Source organism: Phoxinus phoxinus (genome assembly GCF_949152265.1).
Source record: "Phoxinus phoxinus genome assembly, chromosome: 12".
In the NCBI taxonomy this organism is placed as follows: Eukaryota; Metazoa; Chordata; class Actinopteri; order Cypriniformes; family Leuciscidae; genus Phoxinus; species Phoxinus phoxinus.
In genome coordinates, this window is record NC_136887.1 from 20,418,090 (window position 1) to 20,439,066 (window position 20,977).

Consider the following 20,977-nt stretch of genomic DNA (forward strand, 5'->3'; position numbering starts at 1 on the left):
AGATACTCTGATGCATGTTTACAGCCATCTCCCAAGAGCAATCACGTCAGATGCGAAGGTGTAAACTACAAACTTAGAAACACCTAATAAAAGGAAACACACGAACATACTACTCTTCAACAGCAGCAGAGCGATGAAAAAAACAGATGTTTGATTTAGAGCATTATATTATAAGACATTGCTCAGCGCAGATGCAATAATAGCAACAGTAAATATACTCGATTCAGTTCTTTGTCCAGGAGCGTGCTAATGTATTCTGGTCTGAAGGCTTTCTTTCTTGGAGGTCTATGAAAGCGAACTCTCCCATAGATCTTTAAGTGGGCTCTTGAGTCTTTGCATGCAGGGATAGGTGAGCATCTCATATTGATTGTGGAGCCTTTGCATGGGGTCCGGCTATTGATCAGCTCTAATTCTGCTCACGGATCAAATAAAGGAATCCACCATTAACTGTGAGGACTTCAAATGTCAGCGAGACGGTTGGGGGTCATTGAATAAATTGCATTGCACATTCTTCTGAAATTGGAAGTGAAAACGTGTTTATTCCCGGAAAGTGGGAGAGTGTTTGAAACAGGTGGTCCTGTTTATCAATTTATGCACCATCTATTTTAATTACTTTTTTACCACGAGGCAATCTGATTAATATCACCTCTCTAAATATACAGGACATTTAAATTTACTCCAGATTAATATAATAAGAGCTCAGATCCCATCCAACGCATGAAAACACAAGACTACAGCAGCAATTAAATCAAACTTTGGGCTTTGGGAAATCAACAGAGATATTATATTCGGCTGATTCTGTATTTCATATAACAATGAACAATAGCAGCACACACAATATTCCAAAATTAAAATCACAAAAGACAGTTTTAACCCTCAGATTCTGTTATTGATTTTGATGCTCTCCGGAAACCAAAATTTATTAGGGTAAAAATAATCAAACTAATTTTCAAACTTCAAGTTATTTTAATACGTTTCTCTTACTCAATGAAATCCCAGTAAGCAAACATTATTGTGACTTCATCCTGCTGTTTACTACAAAGTAGGCTAAATGTCTAGTTTTCAGAAATGTAACTAAAAACAAACTAAAGAAAAATACAATTAATTGAACCGCATTCATTCATGTTTTATATCAGGGGTCTCTTAGACCCCAAACATTATAACACATTAAATGGAGAATGAGAGTTTTATTAGTGTTTATATTTTCGGCATGCATTATTCACCCAGTAAAAGCACTCTAACCGTTTCAATGTTTGTATCACTCCACTTGCGTCGACTGTCATGGCGCTTGAGCAAATCCACCATACTTTTTAAAAATAGTTGTTGTATCACGAAATGTAGTTTAAGAGTTTTTTTTTAGGCAATAATGTATTATTTAGACCTCAAATATGTGACTAATATATAATCATAGTGCCTATTTTAAAATCTGTTTATACACTTTCGCAGAATGTGAGCCCCAGTCCGTCAGCGGCCGCTCAGCGCTCATGTTCCCGCAGAGAACAGCGTCATCTCGGCCAGTCCTTCGGGATTTTGCTGCTGCTCTTATGTAGGTAGTGGTTAAACATTAGATATAATGAATTTGGGGTATATCAAATGGGCAATCTTTGGTCTTATTAATCTATTACTTGTTCCAGAACAAATCGATTTTGGTTAAGGGGAAACTTCACTTAAAGCTATATTTCACTTAAATCCTGTACTAGAGTGCTGCTTGTAAGTTTGACTGAATTGTTTGCTTGTGTTTATTTCCTATTGTCTTTTAAAAATGGCTATATTTGTTAATTTAAATATTGTTGTTCAATAAATATTATTTTATATAAATAATATGCCATATTTGATATTACGAAAGGATCATGATATGAACTTCAGTGAAAGTTACATTATTACGCCGTTAGATGGCGGCTTTATGAGTCAGAACAAGGAAGTTGTTTAAGCGCTGTCATGGGAAGGACAAAGACAAACATATTGCTTTCCTCAGCGGACATTCAAAGTGATTTTTTTGGATATAACATTATGAACATCGACCTGAAGAATGAACGCTATATCAGAAAGTGACGTTTTAGAATTAGTAACGGAGGCTTGGGCTCAACTGTTAAACTGTCAACTTGAGATTTGAATCCATGATGGAATGAAGTAGTTCTGCACAAAAGAGGGATTTAAAAAAACACTTGTTGTTGTTTCATATTTATTTACTCATATGTGCCGTCGAACTGCTATCATCACGCTGTGATTACCTACAGCACTCGACCACAGCCGTGCTGATATACAGCCATATCGCATAGCTACTCGTGTGATATTGCTCATTTATCATCACTTCTCTTAAAATTGGTAAGTATTAACCTAAAATATCAATGTTAGGAAAATACATTTTATAAAATCACCTTGAGGTCTCTGAGACCCCAAAGAGAACACGAGGGGTAGGTGTGCTCTTCCATTTATTAATAAAACTGTGCTTTCCTACAGTAGGTGCCACACCACTTCTTATTTAATCAACCTTTGGCCCAGAACAATCCTACCCCCTTTTCTGTGTACTCACCCCCCTCTGGTTCACCCTGGCAGGTGCTGACAGGGATGATTTGCTCTAAGGATTGAGCCCACACAGAGGGGGAGCAACTGAGGGTAACTTTCCTCAGGCGTCTCCGGACACACATTCAGTCCATGGCACAAGAGGCCATTCAGCAATACACAGAGTCGGGGCCTTCACAGCACTCCTCTCACAGCTCATTGCGTGAGGGCTGCCCATTCACCATGCAACAGATCAGGACGGGAGCACAGCAGAGCAATACAAGAGACCTTCGATTATCCGGGACAAACTGCTGCAGCGTTTAAATATGACTGAGCTTCATAATGGGTCAGTGAATAACAAATGTCTTATCTTGAGGGAAAAAAAAGGAAGACAGTGAGGAAAAAGTGCAAGAACATCATTGACTAATGAGCATGTTGAATTTTCCACCTGAGAGAACCCATATGAAATTCATAGAAGGACTGATTTGTCTCTTCACTCCATTACAAATCCCACCGCACAACTCCAGCTCTGACAGAATCAGTGGATGGAGTTGAATTGCACTGTTTGGGGACCCTCACATTAGTGTTTGGATCTGCATCCTAATATCCGTTAATAAGGCCATTATGCAATTGTTTTCATTTCATCTGATTGGTTTTCCTCAAGACCAGAGAGAAGGCATGAGGTGGTGATGGATGGGCACACACAGAATGCATGAATAGAGGATGAGGCAGGAGGGTCTATGCGTAGCTCAAAATTCACATCAAAAAAAGAAATATTGGTAGCCTGGGGGAGACGAATCCTTAGATTTAATGTGAACATCTTTGATGTCCTCTCAGTAATATTACAGAACAAAGAATATTTAAAATGCTACAGAGCTGAAAGACATCTGCTTACTGGTTTTCCAACTCAAGTGTCTAGTTTGCGTCATATTTTTAAAAAACTATATTCTCTCTATATATTCTTTGGTGAGAAAAAGAAACGGACAGTGTTTCCCAACCTTTTTTTTTTGTCTTACATTCTCCAATGAGTAAGGCTCAAGAATCATAAGAATCATGTTATTTTATACTGGATATCACTCAGCATTATCATTAAGTGGCTGTTATTACAATGATTCACTTTCAAACATAACATGATCAATACTTTTAGTACTTTCTAATTCAACTGAGATTGTTTTTGTAAGCATTTCTAGGTGTACACATGAAAAGCATTCTCAAAGAAAGATCTAACAATACATTTTATTAATAAATAAAAGTAAAAAATAAATAAAAGTAGGCCACTCTTGATTTGGAATCACTGACACAGAGAGAGAGAGAGAGAGAGAGAGAGAGAGAGAGAGAGAGAGAGAGAGAGAGAGAGAGAGAGAGAGAGAGAGAGAGAGAGAGAGAGAGAGAGAGAGAGATATATTACACATCCCCGGTCTATATCCCTACTATATTCCTGCTGTTAGACATCTTCGTGAGCCTAAAGAGCTTGAAAGTCATTGATTAATCAATCCATTGCTAGTAACGCTTGTTTTCATTAACAACGCTTTGATCCTCTGTTCTGTACAACGGAAGCTGCCACACGTTGTGCGCTTTAAGACTAGCACAAATATCTTACAAGATACTTAATCACAAAATTACCCAACATAACTGACCGACAATCCTCAAAAAAATCAGCAAAATAGATATCAATTCATAATAATCCGCATTATAAGCATAACATACGGTTTCATGATTTATCAGCAACGAAGCGCTCACGTCCATGACGCATAATTGAGATTAATTGCACGCACAGTATAACAAAAGAAACAAAAAAATTACGTACATATGTGCATTAAAAGGTGTTTAATTTGATAATTGGGTTATTTCCTAACCAAATATTCCACACGCGCGTCCGGCATAACACGCATTTTTGGCGTCTGGACAATGCACTTTATGCAGTTGTGAATATAGGCCTATCAATAATACATTCAATAACGTTTGCCATGGCAGATATATTAGTGTTTAATACAAATAAGATCGATTTAATCTCCGCGTGGTACGCGCAACAGGGAGACAAAACTTTCACATGCAGACTTCTTCATTTTATCATTCTTCCATCAACGCAACAGATAGACATGAACAGCAGCTGCAGTGTGTTGATATTCACTACACACATTTTCTCTACACTGTAAAAATGGGTTGTACTCACAAGCATATGTCATGGAGAAGCTATTCCCCATTTTGACCATATCCACTTGAGGTACCAGTTTAGGGATATCCTGGTGATGCGAGAGCGCAAACCGAAACACTTCATATTCGTGTGATTCGGTTGGGAACAATCCTCCTGTGGGGATAGATAAATTACAGAATACGTTAAAACAACACAAGCAGTTTTCTGGTCAAATAAGTAAATTTACTAGACCATAAATTACGAGTATTTCTCCAGTTTTTATTCATAACGCAACATTCTACACTTCACCCTTCACTTTTGTAATTCACTCACCTATGTTGATATTACTTGGGAAACTGGAACCGAAGCACAATCCCAGAAAACTGGTGCAGAGCAGTGTGAGGCTTCGCTGCATATTTCCTTTTGCATCAGCGAAGAAAAAGAAAGCCAAATCCCAAGCATGGGTATGCGCGAGGTGTAGAATATCTCTTCTGGATGCTCTCACACTATCCGCACATCGGCGAGTGAACAGCGTGGATTACAGGTGCACCTCTTTGCGCGTGCTGTCCTCTTTCGCGCTGCGTCCTTGTGTGTAGCGCTCCCGTTCTTTCAGCACGAGCAGTACTTCCTCTGAGCCGCGGACGCGCGCGCGCGAGAGAAATGACTGACGGACCCCAATAACCGGTATTTCACTCCAGCGCAACACCGTGTGTGGACTTTCTTCTCACGTTCACGATTAACCACTTACTGTATGATTTAATTAACCAGCGATCTGTCTCGCGTTTAACTGTGCGTTTTACGCACAAAGAGACGATGGCGAATAACGCGTAAACAAACAAGAGCGCATACTTTGAAATTATGTTTCAGAAAAGTGCTTCTCAACACTAGCCTATATATGAAATGATGTCATCGTGTCATATTTTTTTCAGGATGGTGTCAGCTGTCAAAGAACGTAAATGCCAGCATATGTTTCTTCCCTGTGCATTAGACATGATACTTATTTAGAGAATTTAAGATATTTCAATCCAGTTTACTGCATCCGGTTTCACAGGAAGATGCAAATATTTAAATAAGCTTAGATTAAGCATTACGTCCATACATAATACCTCCCAGTAGGCCACATAATAAAAAATAAAACTTTATACAGCTCACATAAATTTAATGTGGTTCAATACCAGGTTTTGTGCGCCATTCAGAACTAAACGGACAATGCCTTTTACATTGAGGTACAGTAACAAACAGGATACATTTTAATTTGAATGCAAGGAAATAGATTAAAAATTAAATTATTATATATATATTTTTTTATAAATGTGTCATTTTAAAATATAAATGAATAAAGTGTTGTCTGTGTTTGATCATGTTGCAGGGGATTCCAAGTGAATTTTAAGGGTCCCCCTTATGGTTTATCTTCCTTGGTTCACAATATTTAAACTTGGAGTTAAAATTGTGATGGTTTGTAACATGCAAGCTCACTGAAACCATCCTTTATGATGTTGCTGGGCAATCTCTACCACTTAAAGCTGCACAGCCGGCTTCACAGCCACTTTGAGCTGGAGAGAGCAATGACAAGATTAGAGCTTTCGGGCTGATTCAGAACAACAGTGGGTTATTTATAATCCACTGCACTTTCAGTGCGATAGAGATTACCTGCTGGCAAACATTGCAGGAAACAACATGCCAGTCACTGTCGCAGCATCACAACAGTAATTCTTAAACATGAGCCCTTCAAGATGCTCATATTCTCATGGATCTATGTATTATATATCATGCATCTAGGTTAAATTATCACATGTCTGAGAATACAGTAAAAATGGCATATGTATTTGGTAATAGCATTATCCTTGTTGATGAGCAAACCTTGGGCTCAACCAACCATAGTTTCTGCAGTGAAACTATATTAGCGTCAGGTGTTTTAAATGCAATGTGGGCTTACTTTGTCAAGTCTTTTGTGAAGTTCCCTACTTGTTTATGAAAAAGGGCTGTAAATCCCGTCTTTGACATAATTAGGATTAAGGATAAGCCCATTTATCAGTCCCTAGCAATTTCTCTTCTCTGGATAATGAAAAAATTGCTTTTCCTTTTAATATCGTCTCATGCAAAAAGAGGACCCAATTAGCATATTTTCACTGACAATAGAATTTAAGCGATTTAATGGGTGTGGGGTGAGAAACAAAAGTCCCTTTTCCCCCCTGTCTTCAATGTAACACGCACAATGCGCCAGTGATAAAACATGATAGGTATCTGGCTGCTGTGACATCCTTGAGACTAAAGGAAATCTGGTGAGATGCAGCACTGCAGAAAATGAAAGAGGACTTTTGAGAACTTACCATCATCTGCAAAGTGTGAAAGAGAAGGTATCATTTATTATGAACTAAGTTCAAGAGGAAGGCACACATACAAATGAGGCGAGATAAAGCATATGGGCTGCAATCAGCCACACCAGCTTCTTACCATGAAGCTCAATTACTCATTGGAAAGTGAGAAGGTGAGGAGGCCTTTCTCATTAAGCCTGTATAATATTCAACCCAAAAGACCTCTATTAGACATCAAGGCAAAAGGAGCAAGTAGTTAGAGGCTTGGAAAATGAGTTGCACACATTACGTAAGATGTTTTGATTATTGTACACACAGCTTGTTCTCTCTACCCTGTGCACTCTTTTCTGGGGCCTACATAATTAATGGTATCTCTTTTTCAAGATGATGTCTGCTGTCTAAGAACTCAAATGGTTAATGCCAGCATGTGTTTTTTCTGTGCATTAGACATGATACTGATTTGCAGAATCATCTTTAATTTACATAATTTCCTCCAGTTTATAATAATGCACACTGAAAAAAAATTCTAAGTAAAATGTACCTAATTTTTTCCGCACGTTTTTGCAAGTATATTTCTTAAAATAAATGACACATATGGAATTAAGTAAAATCTACTTACCTATGTTAATTAAAATCAACAAAGAAAATAAGTAACTAACTTCAAGCCAGTTAGAGTTTGAGTCATTTCAAGTTTGAGTCAAGTATTTTACTCAATACAATATATAACACTGAATTAAGTCAAATTATATTAAAGTTGAAGTGTATATTTTACTTAGAATATCTAAGTAAATAAGACAGTAGATATTGTACAGACAACATATAATAGCAGTAATCTGGTACCCACCCGAACACAGAGACCTCAATACTTGGTATGACTATTTTGATTATTTTTTAGTATGAATGTGGAATGAACTCCAGATGTCACAAAACAGCTATTTACTAAACCTAACAACAAAATCAATGATAAAACAGTGTAAATATAGCCAGAAAACAGTGAAAAATGCAACCTTATTATTATTCATGCTCCAATGCATGATGGGAACACCAGTATCAGAAAGTAAAGTACTGTAGGTTCTACTTAATTTTATAACGTTGATATTTACACTTTAATTTAAAGTTTAAATTTAGTACTAATTTAGAATTTACTTTGTTTTTTTTTCTTGCCTGAACTCAATGATTTAGGTAGAAACTACATTTGTTTTTTTCTGTAGTATTTAATTTATGCATTTGGTTTCACAGAAAGGCACAAACATTTGCATAAGCTTAAGCATTATGCCCATACCACTAATCACATAATACCTACCAGAAGGCCATATAAACAGACAGACAGATTATATTAGATGTTAAATGACACCTATAGAAATGTAGTTTATATTTTGTCTCTCATGTTCTGTTTAGGTCATGATTGTGGACTAAATTGATGGCTGTTCAACCAAAAGACCAAAGACTGCAAATACCAGGAGAGATTACTTGCATAAGAGAAACTGCAGTGCACCATATGGTGGGAAAAGTCCCACCTTCAAAATAAAAGAGCCAATCGCCAATTGGTAAAGTCATCAAGTCACTGCAGCTGCCGTTAGAAGCTCCGGTTCCCATAGAAACAGTCAGTGTCCGGAGATGTATGTTTGGACTGCACATGCGCCTTGGCTGGATCAACCTGAAATATATGTTTTTTTAATGCTATTTAAGGATAATAAACAACATTTTTGGGTAAGTTCATGTCCGTTTTTTTAGTGCAATACCAACATCTCAAAATCCAATCAACCACCAATAGAACAAAGTCCCAACATTTTTTCTCTTTTTCGACAATATGTTACTCTCGGATTTACTTCAAAATATGGAAGAAAGATCTGTTGCTATACTTCCATTTCATCGTGGCTTTAAATACAAAGTTCTGTCATGAAATTCTGGATGGCACAGGCTGATAAGTTCTTAACGCAATCTGCTTGCAATCACATCATTATCTACAGGGCACATCTGATTGGTTCCTGCTGTATCAGTAGCCAATGAACTCAAATACTTGGTTAGCATTTGCTGTAGCAGTTGCAGCGTGCTTTCAGACACTCCACCTTCCCCAGCTCTACCTGTATAGATCTGCTACGGGTAATTCATGTGTGCTATATTGTACAGCAGCAGTATGTCTTGCATGCATAGGCAGTAGTAAGTCCGCAGGGTATAATCTATTCAGCCAAGACCAAAAATATACAAGTGGTACTCACTGCAGACCAGCTCCTCCTCTCTGGAGCTCTAAGGGATAGAGTTGTGGGTAGGGTTAGGGTGTGGTTGGATATTCTAGCTCCAACCATTAGGCCCAAATTACATTCGGTCCTCCTCGCTATCCATGCCAAACACTCAGAGTTGTCATGACAGAAATATGGATTTGAAAAGCAGTTTTTGAGATTTCAGTATTTCTCCATTCATGCTGATAGAACTTGGTCTTGCATGCTCGCAATAGCTGTGCGGAAGCACTGCAAACAGCCGCAGAGTGAACAGTTTTGAACAGTTACTCATAATTCGTTTTTACTGTTAGCTAAGGATCCCTTTTTGACTTGTTGGACCAATGTCTCAATGCTAAAGATCGATATGAAGCAGGGAAGCATGTTTAACTTCAACTCTGTCTTAATTAATCGTGAGTATTGATGTGCAACTTAATTAGACTTTGTGATCAATTGTGGTTGGGCTTTTTTCTTAGGATAAAGATCTATACCTCTTGTAGATTCAACAGAACATGTAGAGATAGCCAGGATGTATTATTTACAGCAAGTTTGCATAAATTGTTATGGTAATGGTTTTACGACTGAATTAATTACCATATTTGATTGACTGGAGAGAATTGCCTTCTCAGACTAAGACTATTTTGGTTTAATTGTCTCCGGATCCCTTTGTTTGCATGTGGCACAAAACACGTTTTCTCTATTTTTGAACATTCTGAATCATGGTAGGTCTATAGGGACAAATTACACAGTTAGAACTACGATTGACACCAACTGATGGAAAGGTAGGAAACAAGTGAGTCAAAGATATGTGTGTTTGGCATTTTTTAAAGGCCTAAAACCCCCATCTGTCTCTCTCGCTCATTCCATGTTCCCGCCGGTATAATTGTCTTTCCATCCCGCTGCCTGCCGCTGGATGTAGGGCTTTCAGAACGTTACCGCGGTAATACTGATTGATGGAGTCGATACCTCGCCAGGTTCCAGAACATCGAACACCCCCGCACACAGACATGACAAATTTCAGGGAACAAATTATAATCGCTTGACTCATGATAAATTCCTTCAGGGAAAATAGAAATATTGTGAATACTTATGAACTTTGCCTGCCATATGGCCATTCATTTGGTACGCTCGTATAGAAGAGGAGCAGAAAATAAAGACAAGGTTAAGAGGTGAAAACTCTCACTGATGAGGATGGATAAAAGAGAGAGATGGAGGGTATTCGACGAGTATATATATATATATATACACTGACGAACAGCAATTACTTCTGAACTACGTCTAGTCTTTGATCCACAAAGCAGTCGAAATACTGTACATCTAGTTAAACAGTTATGTAACAGATATGTTCACCCTCGCTAATAAAAGGTGCAGGAAACAAAGAAATTAATGTGATCTGCTACAGAGACATGTGGGTTAAAGAAAGAGAGCGAGACACGCTGTGGTTGCTTCAGCCCAAATGCGACTATAGTTGACAAGCATTAAAAATCAATCAAAACAAATTAATGGCTGACAGCAATAGCTGGGTTTTGTTAAATGGAATTGGACTTGGTTGCAAAGCAGTCATGAGGCTAATAATGAGTGCCAATCACCACGACTGCCAATCATTGGCTCTCTCCAAACCCCGCAGCGACCTCAGAAAGCAGAAGTAAAGATGTGTTTGATGGGGCCCAAACGATCAACAGATAAATACTGGACACCTGTGGCATCACAGTGCAAAACTGTGGCTGTTTCTGAACCCTAAAGCACTAAAATCAACGACCTTTTAGACAGTACCTCCCAAAGCACCATAACGTCATGTATAATGATATAGAATAATAATTCAGTAAATAGTATTAAAAGTAAATATTTTAAAACTACAATTGAACTGACAAAAAGGATACTTATGATTTACTGAATAAAAATCTTGCAATCAATCCAATAAAGTTTCTACTTTAGAAATTCCCACATTAAGAAATTGTAATTATGATGTGTGATGCGCGCTAAAGTATTTTTGTCAGAAAAAAAGGACTGGATAATAATTTTTTTCCAAGACAAGAATCTTTTTAAAGCATTCATGCTACATAATGAAGAGCAAAAGATGCACATTGTATGTGGTTGTTGGTTTTTCTGTTGTTTTTTTTCCACCACTGTCATACTGCCCTGAATAATTATGGGATTTCCCCGCCCCAAAAAAGTCTCCTCATAAACCGCTATATATGATTAGAATTTTCTGACAGACTATTCTTCAGTAACAGTAAACAAATCTGTAAAAATTATGCACAAACTAAACTATATCATCACTTATTAAGATTAATTACAATTTACACCCTAAGTGGCCATTCACACAGAACACATTTTTGTGTAGAAATGCAAGGACACAGGGCAGAGGAATAAGACAAAGTTTTTTTTTTTTTTTTTAAAGCTGCACTTCTTTTAACTCGAGCACAGTGTTTTTAGAATGGTGTGCCATGCGTGAGATGCTGCAAAAGATGTGAGACATGAACACAATCGAAAAGCAGCACAGTGTGTCAGTGTGAACAGCTTCTAAATCTGTATCTGGCATACCTCCAACTTGAAGTAGACTTTTTAAGTTGTGTTCATGTTTCCTCAATTCGTGAATATGATGATTTTTTCAATGACTTGTATGCACCAATATCATGCTGCCTTCAAAAATGCCTAGAGGAAGCCTTCTTTATTTACACAAAAGCTGAATTGCATTTTTAGGATTCGTATGTCACTAAAAGCTGGAATATACTACATGACTTTTAATATCGGAAACAGATTTGAAACTGAAAAGGTAAAGATCATACACTTTCCAACTTTGTAAATGGCTACAGAGAAAAACTGGGCATCATACACTAAACAACTAAGGATCACAAACAACCAGACTGTCAAGTTTTTCCAAACACAACAACGTCATGCAGAAAAATGTGCCTCATTGCTAAGAGATAAGTGACATATAATAACAATATGTGTTCTAAAATCAGCTCAAGATATCAAACATGTGATATCCTACGACTGGATGGAATCATAGTCTGATGCCCATCATACACTACACAATTTTCTGTGAAATCGGTCAATTTTGACTGTTCAAAATCGGCAACTAGCATTGACTCATCTAGACTGGAAATTGGGGCAAAAAGTTGTGTGAATTCCAGCCTTAAAGGGATAGTTCACCCAAAAATTAAAATTAGCCCATTATTTACTCCGCCTGAAGCCATCCTAGGTGCCGTTCTTCTTCAGACGAATACAATCAGAGTTATATATTAAAATATGTCCTGGCTCTTCCAAGCTTGATAATGAGAGTGAATGGTTGTTTGACTTTAGAAGTACATTAAAGCGCATCTATTCATGATTAAAGTGGTCGACACGGATCTGCGGGGCCTTCTGATGTAAAGAGATGCGTTCGTGTAAGAAAAATATCCATATTTAAAACTTTATTGACGAAAATAACTAGCTTCCGGCAGACGGGCGTACGCATCGATTTACGTCAAAAGAGTAACATTTGAACTTTACGCACAACGTAATGACGAACGCGGTTGCCCAATTTGAAGTTTGCCTAGTTTGAACCGTGAGAGGCGTCAATTGCCGTCATTATGTTGTGCGTCAAGTTCAAATGTTATTCTTTTGGCGTAAGTCGACTTGCGGTCATCGGTCATTTATGACCGGAAAATTTTCTGTTTTGAATTTCTAAAAATCACAGCTTCATCGGAATGTTATGAAACTTGGTGACTTTTATGGCATTAGGTATGTGAATACAAAAAAAAATTGAGGTCATGATCCGAGCATGCTAAGTGGTCGTGAAAAAAATAGTCACACTTGTGGTCTTCGGTCAAAAATCACCGACCCATAGGAAATTAATGGGAAATTTACAAAAATTCAAAAATTCTCCGCATTTTTGTGTGTACAATCCACAAATCGGACACAATCCTAAAAAAAAGTACACCGCAGGAAAGGGGGGAAACTCTACAACATCAAGAGTGCAAAACAGACACACCCACCCACACACACACACATACAAACACACTTTTAGACACATACACACCAATAAATTCAGATTACAAAAAATATGTTTTGAATTTTTAAAAATCACAGCTTCATCGAAATGTTACGAAACTTGGTGACGTTTATGGCATTATGTATGTGAACACACAAAAAAATTGAGGTCATGATCCGAGCATGTTAAGTGGTCATAAAAAAAATAGTTACACTTGTGGTCTTTGGTCAAAAATGACCCCCATAGGAAATGAATGGGAAATTGACAAAAACAAAAAAAAACTTTTTTTTTTAAGTACACAGCAGTAAAGGAGTGACACTCTAAAACATCTAGAGAGAATTTTTTTTTAAAAAAATAAATAAATTTTTTTTTTTTTTAATTAATAAAAAAAATGTTATTTTTATATTTTATTTTTTTTATATATATATATATTAAAAAATATATATTTATATTTATATTAAACATCATTATATCACTAAGCCATGATGACATATTAGGTGGATTGTGTGATTTCCACTCTAGGATAATTCTTCTAGGCTTTCTAACACAATGTTTAGGTTTGACTAATCATAATGCAAAAACTAACACTTTAAATCACTATTTCTAAAAAAATATATATCTAAAACTTGATAAGAAATAGTTTTTGAGATTGTTTAAATATATATTCAAATCCACAAAAAAAAAAAAAAAAAGTAAATGTGTCCATTAAACAGCTGGGGAAGTCACATGCCTCTCCATAGAGTGCTGTTTATGCCATCTAGTGGTTACAACATGGTTCTACGCTTTCTCTCCATACTCTCACCAGATGGCGCTAATCTGCTTCAACCATTTTTTTTTTGAAGGCCTAGACTCTATATTAAACTAAAATACTGCATAAAAAAAAAAAAAAAAAAAAAAAAATTAAAAATTTTGTATTATTTTCAATGGCAAAAATAGACCATAAATATTGCATAAATATTAATAAATTCAATCAAATTCTCTCAAAATACAAAATTAAAAAGAAAAAATATTATAGAACAAAAATAAATTGCATTGGTTTTACTGGGATGGAGGAAATTTAATTTTTAGGTGTCCGGTCACTTCTGACCGGGAAGGCCCAGGAGGTGACTCCGAAACGAAGACCGTCTGAGGGTTAAGCTTGGAAGAGCCAGGACAATTTTTAATATAACTCAAATTGTATTCGTCTGAAAGAAGAATGTCATATACACATAGGATGGCTTCAGGCGGAGTAAATGATGTGCTAATTTAAATTTTTTGGTGAGCTATCCCATTAATATGAAAAATAAGTATTTGTGAGATGCTGCATACCTAGTGGGGTATAGTCAAACATTTTGCATGCATTACCTAATAATTAACAATAATAAAGAAAATGGTATTGTTGTGAGGGTTACAAAAAAAGAGCAGATAAAAGGAGATGGACAAAATCAAAACTGAAGAGACAAAACTGTCATGCTGTATACAATACAGCAGTCACTCCTGATTTCAGCCGTCATACCATCACTTTTCAAACCCTGACTGTGATATAAGAGTCTACGTGGCAACAGGCGAGAATGCCGGGAGGCCATATGAGGTAACAAAGGTGCTCTTTTAGCGTTGATGGATTTGCGTATCATGATTTGTGCACTGTTTATGCTGTGCTAGCACCTTTGCAGCCACCTGAGCTGACGGCTCGCATTGTGGAGGTGTTGGGCCCTCATATATTTATCCGGGGAAATCACTGGCTGAGAAGTCAATTAGTGCCTGTCTGTGTGAGTATCGCACACCTGCCACGGCCAAGCAGGACGCTTCCTGTTCATTAAATCAGTTCGCCTAATGATCTCAATCGTTTGGCTGTCTGAAGCAATCGCCTTAATGCCATACAAAAAGTGAATGACAGGATGAATGAGTGAAGGGAATTAGAGAAAGAGAAAAAGACCATAAGAACTGATTTCATCCTTCCACATACAGGTTTTGAGCCAGTCACCTGATACTGTATATAAAACTATGAGACTAATTATTCTGAAGATGCAGGAAAATGATGCCATGACAAGCTAACAACACTGACGTGAAAGACAGACCGGGAAAATATAGTCAATTTCATGGTTTTACAAGTCTTCCACACACACACAAAAAGAGTCTGGTTAAACATCTGCAATATAGAACGTCTGAAATGTATTACAGCACCTTTAATGTATAGTTGCTGTGTAGGCGTTTTCTGGAAACCTATGTACGTCGGTGTATTCTGGAATAACACACGTTTTATTTCCCTTTGAGACCATTATGATGTGTAACGGTCCATCTTGCAGCCAAGATTAAGTTTCCAAACTTAAATATACAGTAGTGTGAACTCCACCCAGGCCTTTCCCTATTCACAAAAGTAGCCCCTATTAATACAACAATGTTTACATATATATGATATAATAAAAAGACACCATGCCAAAGCTTACCTTTTTTAGGGGCATCTTAGACTCAAGTCGTCAGCATACAGTAGATTCAGCCCATGTTCTTCTTTGCCTCAAACAGCAGTATTGCCTACATTTTTTATGAGATTGGGATGTTAAAAAAGTCACTAGAGGGTCCTGAAATAGTTTGCAGTGCACATTGCAGCACATATTAGCTTGGAATTCATTAAAATAATTAAACATGAACGTAAGAGACACTGTTTTGTTTGTAAGAGGAATGCTCTGTATTCTTTATGGCCTGGATGACCTTTTAAATTTAATATATGCGTTTACTGCACCTAAAGGCATGTACAGCAGGGTTCAAGTCTTCTTGTCCTGTATAAACATGAAGTTAAAGCTCACAGATCTTGTAAAGGTCTCATGCCAATTACTAGAGGTCATGAAGTGAGTCATACTAGCTCTATACAAGCACAGAAGATACCTACTTAGGAGGGGCGTTTTCTCTGAGGGAAAAATATGATGAGAAAATAATCGGCAAGACAAATTCTGAACTCAAAAAGTGTCTAAAGTCATTTTTTCAAAAGTAACTAAAAAGTGACTATCCAACAGTGACACCAAATACAGATAAGGATTCAGAGGAAGGCAATGTCTCTTTCTCCACCCTCAAGCTTATTGGGTTGTCATTGATATCCTAAAATCTGACGTGAATGTAAGGGTGCTAATGGCGAAATTCGGGTGAAAACTCACATGTGGTGCCTCCACTGCTCTATTACTGGCTCATCACCGTGTCAGATGGATAATGCCTTACATATTAATTTTCGATCCACAAATCACCTGGAGGGGTCCAACTGGCAGAAATTTAAAAAAGTATTTAAAAGTAGTTTAGAAATAAAACAATCTACCAAAATAAAATCTTCAAAAATAATTAAACCTAAATTATATTACCGCCTTGATCCAATCTGTATTTTTTAATTAATAAAGATTATATTTATTAACTAATGCATTTAATTATAGTAAAACCCATTTATTGAATTAAGTCATGTCAGCACCAAAGGCTAATTAAGGTACTCCATGAACAGAATAGTTCAAAATTCATTGATCATCAATCAATAAATAAACTCTTACATCTCTGCAAGAAAAACCTTTATGAAAAGATCTTTAAATTTGATATTTGCTAAAAAAAAAAAAAAAAAAAAAAAAAATGTTAAGTATATTTCCCTGGTGGGATGTTTTTAAAAACGGTGAATGCAGTGAGTATTTCAAAGTGAGCCTCTGAAAATTTCTTAAGTGTGTCATAGACTCTGTAATGGCTTCAAAACAAGAGCTCGGTGTCTGTGTATAGACAAAAGGTCAATATTAAAGATCCCATTCCCGGCTCCTCAAAGGGCTACATCACGGTGCAGACATTACAGAAAAGACATTTCCCAGAGCCCGAAACATCTTTTGAGTTTTATTGACCCGCATAGTTTGTGTCAGCAAACCCATTACCTGCCTCCGCGACAGTCTTCCATGCGGCGTAAAACGCGGTGCTGTCAGGTGGTGGTGTTGATGGAGAGAGACCTGCGAAGCTTTGTCAACAAGGCAGACAAGTGCATGGATGGATGAGAGGAAGCGGGCCACCCTAGAGGAGTGTCAGAAGAGAGAGTCGTCAGTGTCACTCCACAGAGAGAGCAAGACAAGCGTTCTTGGCACACGCTTAGATCCCTGCTGAATAAATACACAGAGAAACAAAGAATTACCTCATAGTACACATATCATTGATCCAGGAGTATTTCACCAGGCCAGTAAGAGCTGTGCGTGTAAACCTCACCCCCCACTCCTCAAAAGGAGTTCTAACGGCTGCGTTCTTTAGCATCCTTAATAGTTTGCCAGTCTCCCACACCTGAGACCCCAGTTTGAATCCTGCTTGAAGTGGGTCGAGTAGTATACTTGTACTTTTTCTTTAAGGGAACATAACATCATACTTATAGTTTACTATTTAGAAGTATAGTAATAGCACACTTGAATAAACTTATTTTTCTTAAGGGTAAGGAACAGTGAGTGAGTGAGTGAACAAGTGAGAAATTTAAAATACAGCAAATATTAACATCTACCATTGTACAATGTACAGCAAATGTTCACTAGCTAAGTCAAGTCATTTCACTAGGAATCCACATGATCTGGAATTCTGTGTCAGAGCGAAAGATTTTCCCATGCAGATTTTTGGCACATTGACCAACAGAAAGCTGCTTGGTTTGAAAGTGTCTTCTTTGTGAGTTGTGTTGCTACACTTTTGACAATAGACCTTTTTTGTCTGTGAAATTTCACTAATGTGACTGCACCTTCAGGCTGAGTTCTATTCATAATTAACTATGGAAAAACATTTTATGGAAAATTAAATGGCATGTTATTATGCTAATTTTTCACTTTTATGAGCAAAACAAAATATTTATGATAACTGCCTCAGATATTTACTTGCTAGCATTGAGCAGAAGCAGTAGTGGCCATCGTTCTATATCGTCTTTGTTTATATATATATATATATATATATATATATATATATATATATATATATATATATATATATATATATGAGTGGAAGCAAGTTAGCAATCAAAGCTTCACACATATTGGAACATGTAAAATCCCCTTAAGAGTTGCTCCGAAAAGAAGTTCAACACAGCAGTAGACCCTGCGGGTAATTGATTCTGATTTAGTTTGACGTATCTCTCAGGTCATCCGTTTGGGTCATACTGAACCAGAAACATTATGTATATCCGGCTTTTAAATATTGGTGCAAAACCAGCCTACATTTTCTCTGAGACCCAGTTTTATGCAGTGGATGCCGCTGATTAGCCCTATCACCATCTCTCACAACATCATACTGCTTCTCTCCCTTCTCCTTCTGAGCTCACATGGGATTGTGCTGCCCAGGCCTGGATGAGAGCGGACATGCAACTATGGTAACAGAGATGAGGGAAGACTACTATTCAAAAGCCTTTTCCGTCTCAGAGTAAAGGCAGCTGTCGGACTGAGGTAACAAACCCTTCTTAGTTCATACCACAAATACGGCCGCCCATTAGATGGTAACAAGCCCGTCTCACCATTCACTCCTTCCATCAATGGCTGTGCCTTTCAGGTCATTTCTGGAGCACTAAGGCCTTTGGGTTGTTGGAGTCCTTTGTTGCTAGCCCAATTAGTGAGGCTCCCAGTGGCTTTTGCTCCCAAGTGACCGGAGGTGGAAAAAAATCCCTCTTTTCTCTGATGGCCTTGTAATGGTTGAGCTCAAGCTCAGTGTCTGGTGGTCAGACCTCAGGAAAGGGCAAGACAAAGCAGTGCTGTGGGAGTAGCCGAGGGGCGGAGAGTGCTGATAGCAATTTCATTAGCATGGAAAATGCTAATAAATGTGTGAGGAACCCTTTGAAGACGCATCTCCGCTCAAGTTTCCATGGACAACCAAGAAAAACAATTAGGGATTTTTTCTTCTTCTGGCCAATGTAATAAGACATTTCAGTCGGACAGTACAACCTGATCTCAATGTAATTTGTAAGTATTTTATTTTAGTATTAGGTGGCTAATTCATACAAATTTGTACGATTTTTTCAGCAGAAGGGGGCTTCAAAGTTTTTGACAACTGGAGGCCTTGTAGTAAAAAAGGAACCACTGCATTAATGTGCTATATCTACCATAGCTTAAAAATGTCACAATCCAAAAGAAATCAAAACCGTATTCACTAGCTTACATTACTAGTGTTGTGGTGAACAATGTATCTGTAAATTAATCAGCAGAAAAGTAAAGTTGGTCGTAACTGACTCACACTGACTTTAAATAACAATTAATTTAGATGTTACCACAAAAGCTGGTTTATAGTAGTTAGTGCTGGTCTAGTTGGTGGACTAGTATTGTCTTGCTGTTCACAAATAAATTTAGCTTATGAATCTGGTCATTTAGCATGGTATTATTATTTATAGACCAAACATTATCTTGCTGGTTAAGCTAGTTAGAAAGTCTGGTACAAACACCACTCATGCTGGATGATCAGCAACCCAAATACCATGTTGGTTAGCTGAACTAAACCATGGCTGCGTCTCCTGTAGGGTGGTGGCAATTGTTCATCAACTTAGGCTTACAATGCTTTTGGGGAACGCAGCCCAGCTTAGTACCAAATACCTGCAAAAATATATTGTTGACTCGACCCTTTTAAATGTTTTAAATTTTTAATGGTTTTCAAAACAGCTCTTTTAGATATAGGCTTACATGCGAATTTAAATTTCCATTTGAGAAATCTCATTTACAGCAATGAGTAATTAGGTGAATAATAAATAGACTGAGGAAAAGCCTTATGGCAAGTAATTAAAATGCATTTTATATTGACTGTTAAAAATGTTAATGGAATTTATTTAATGTGCTGTGAATAATCAGAGAACAACTTCCTTAGTGTACTTTGAAATAATTTTTTGTAGGATGGACATTCCATTCAGAAGTGTTTCACCTGAAGAAGGACTAAACAAAAATTCTTAAAAATAAATCCGATTTATCATATACTGTAAGCACTAAGACCTAAAATTGGACACACACACACACACACAAAAAAAAAACAGTAAATATGTTTTTATCGTTAGCCTACACTTGAGTGAACTAAATTACTTTTGGCTATACAGTTGAGGGAACCTTTTGGCGAACATTATCCTCCCCGTCAGGCATGAACGAGGTCTGTTGGTGTAGGCCTACATTTGTTTATGCAGCCTAAGTTAGGCTACTGCTAAAGTTGTAATTTTTAAAAACGACACATTATTGTTGGGTGTAAGACTTCAGCCATAAAAGTTTGACTACTCTTTTACCCTATGGTCAAGGGACAATATTAGGCTACTTTGTGTCAGGATAACAAATAAAACATAAAAAAAAATATCAAAACAGCACTGAGAAATTTCAGAATGTAATTAAAAATCACACACCTGTCATGCGAGCTTGAAAAGTGTATATTAATTCATCCATATTCCACTTAATCATGTCGATCTGATCATTCAGAGTTTATGATGCATGTTCGATTAATACTGTACGCACAGCCACTCTTGAACTGTTGTTGGCAAAAGAAGAGCGCCGCAAATTTCGTCCTCCTCACTCACTACGCTTTTAGACAAACAGGAAATGACAAAAATGTTTGACTAATGACAAAACGTGAAGCTAATAAATACGATTGTATCAATTTGTGGTTTTCAAATCCATGTTTTCTAAGCATCGTGGTTGTTTTTAGAAGGATACAAATATATTAATAAGGTGAATGTTAAACCAGTTGTAACATGGTAGCATATAGATTTGTTTTTAATGTGGTCCTATTTTTTTTTTTACCCTAGGCTACTCTATGAACAGAATCAATCAAAATCAGAAGTTATAAAACAAGTAAAAAAAAAAAACACTGTACATTTTATATGTTTACAGTTTTGAGAACAGCTTGCAAATTTAGCTTTTTTCAT

The 20,977-nt window shown here is 37.1% G+C and overlaps 1 protein-coding gene across 11 annotated transcripts in view; it reads right to left on the reverse strand.

Moving 5' to 3' along the window:
• Window positions 1–20,666, reverse strand: part of gria1a (glutamate receptor, ionotropic, AMPA 1a) — a 90,170-nt gene extending 69,504 nt beyond the window's left edge. For 2 of the 11 annotated variants that reach the window (XR_013799647.1, XM_079629817.1), the window contains exons 1-2: window positions 4,970–5,230; window positions 4,676–4,810 (exon numbers count right to left, since the gene is read on the reverse strand). Coding sequence is in view for 6 of the 11 variants with exons in the window: in XM_079629817.1 (XP_079485943.1) it covers window positions 4,676–4,810; window positions 4,970–5,051 (217 nt within the window). In the remaining 5 variants the exon portion in view is untranslated. Of the gene's footprint in view, window positions 1–4,675; window positions 4,811–4,969; window positions 5,296–8,468; window positions 8,591–15,306; window positions 15,488–15,569; window positions 15,655–17,012; window positions 17,232–20,458 lie in introns of those variants that run through there. The other 9 variants (XM_079629819.1, XM_079629821.1, XM_079629820.1 and 6 more) reach the window with 7 other exon arrangements.
• Between the last annotated feature and the right edge of the window lie 311 nt (window positions 20,667–20,977).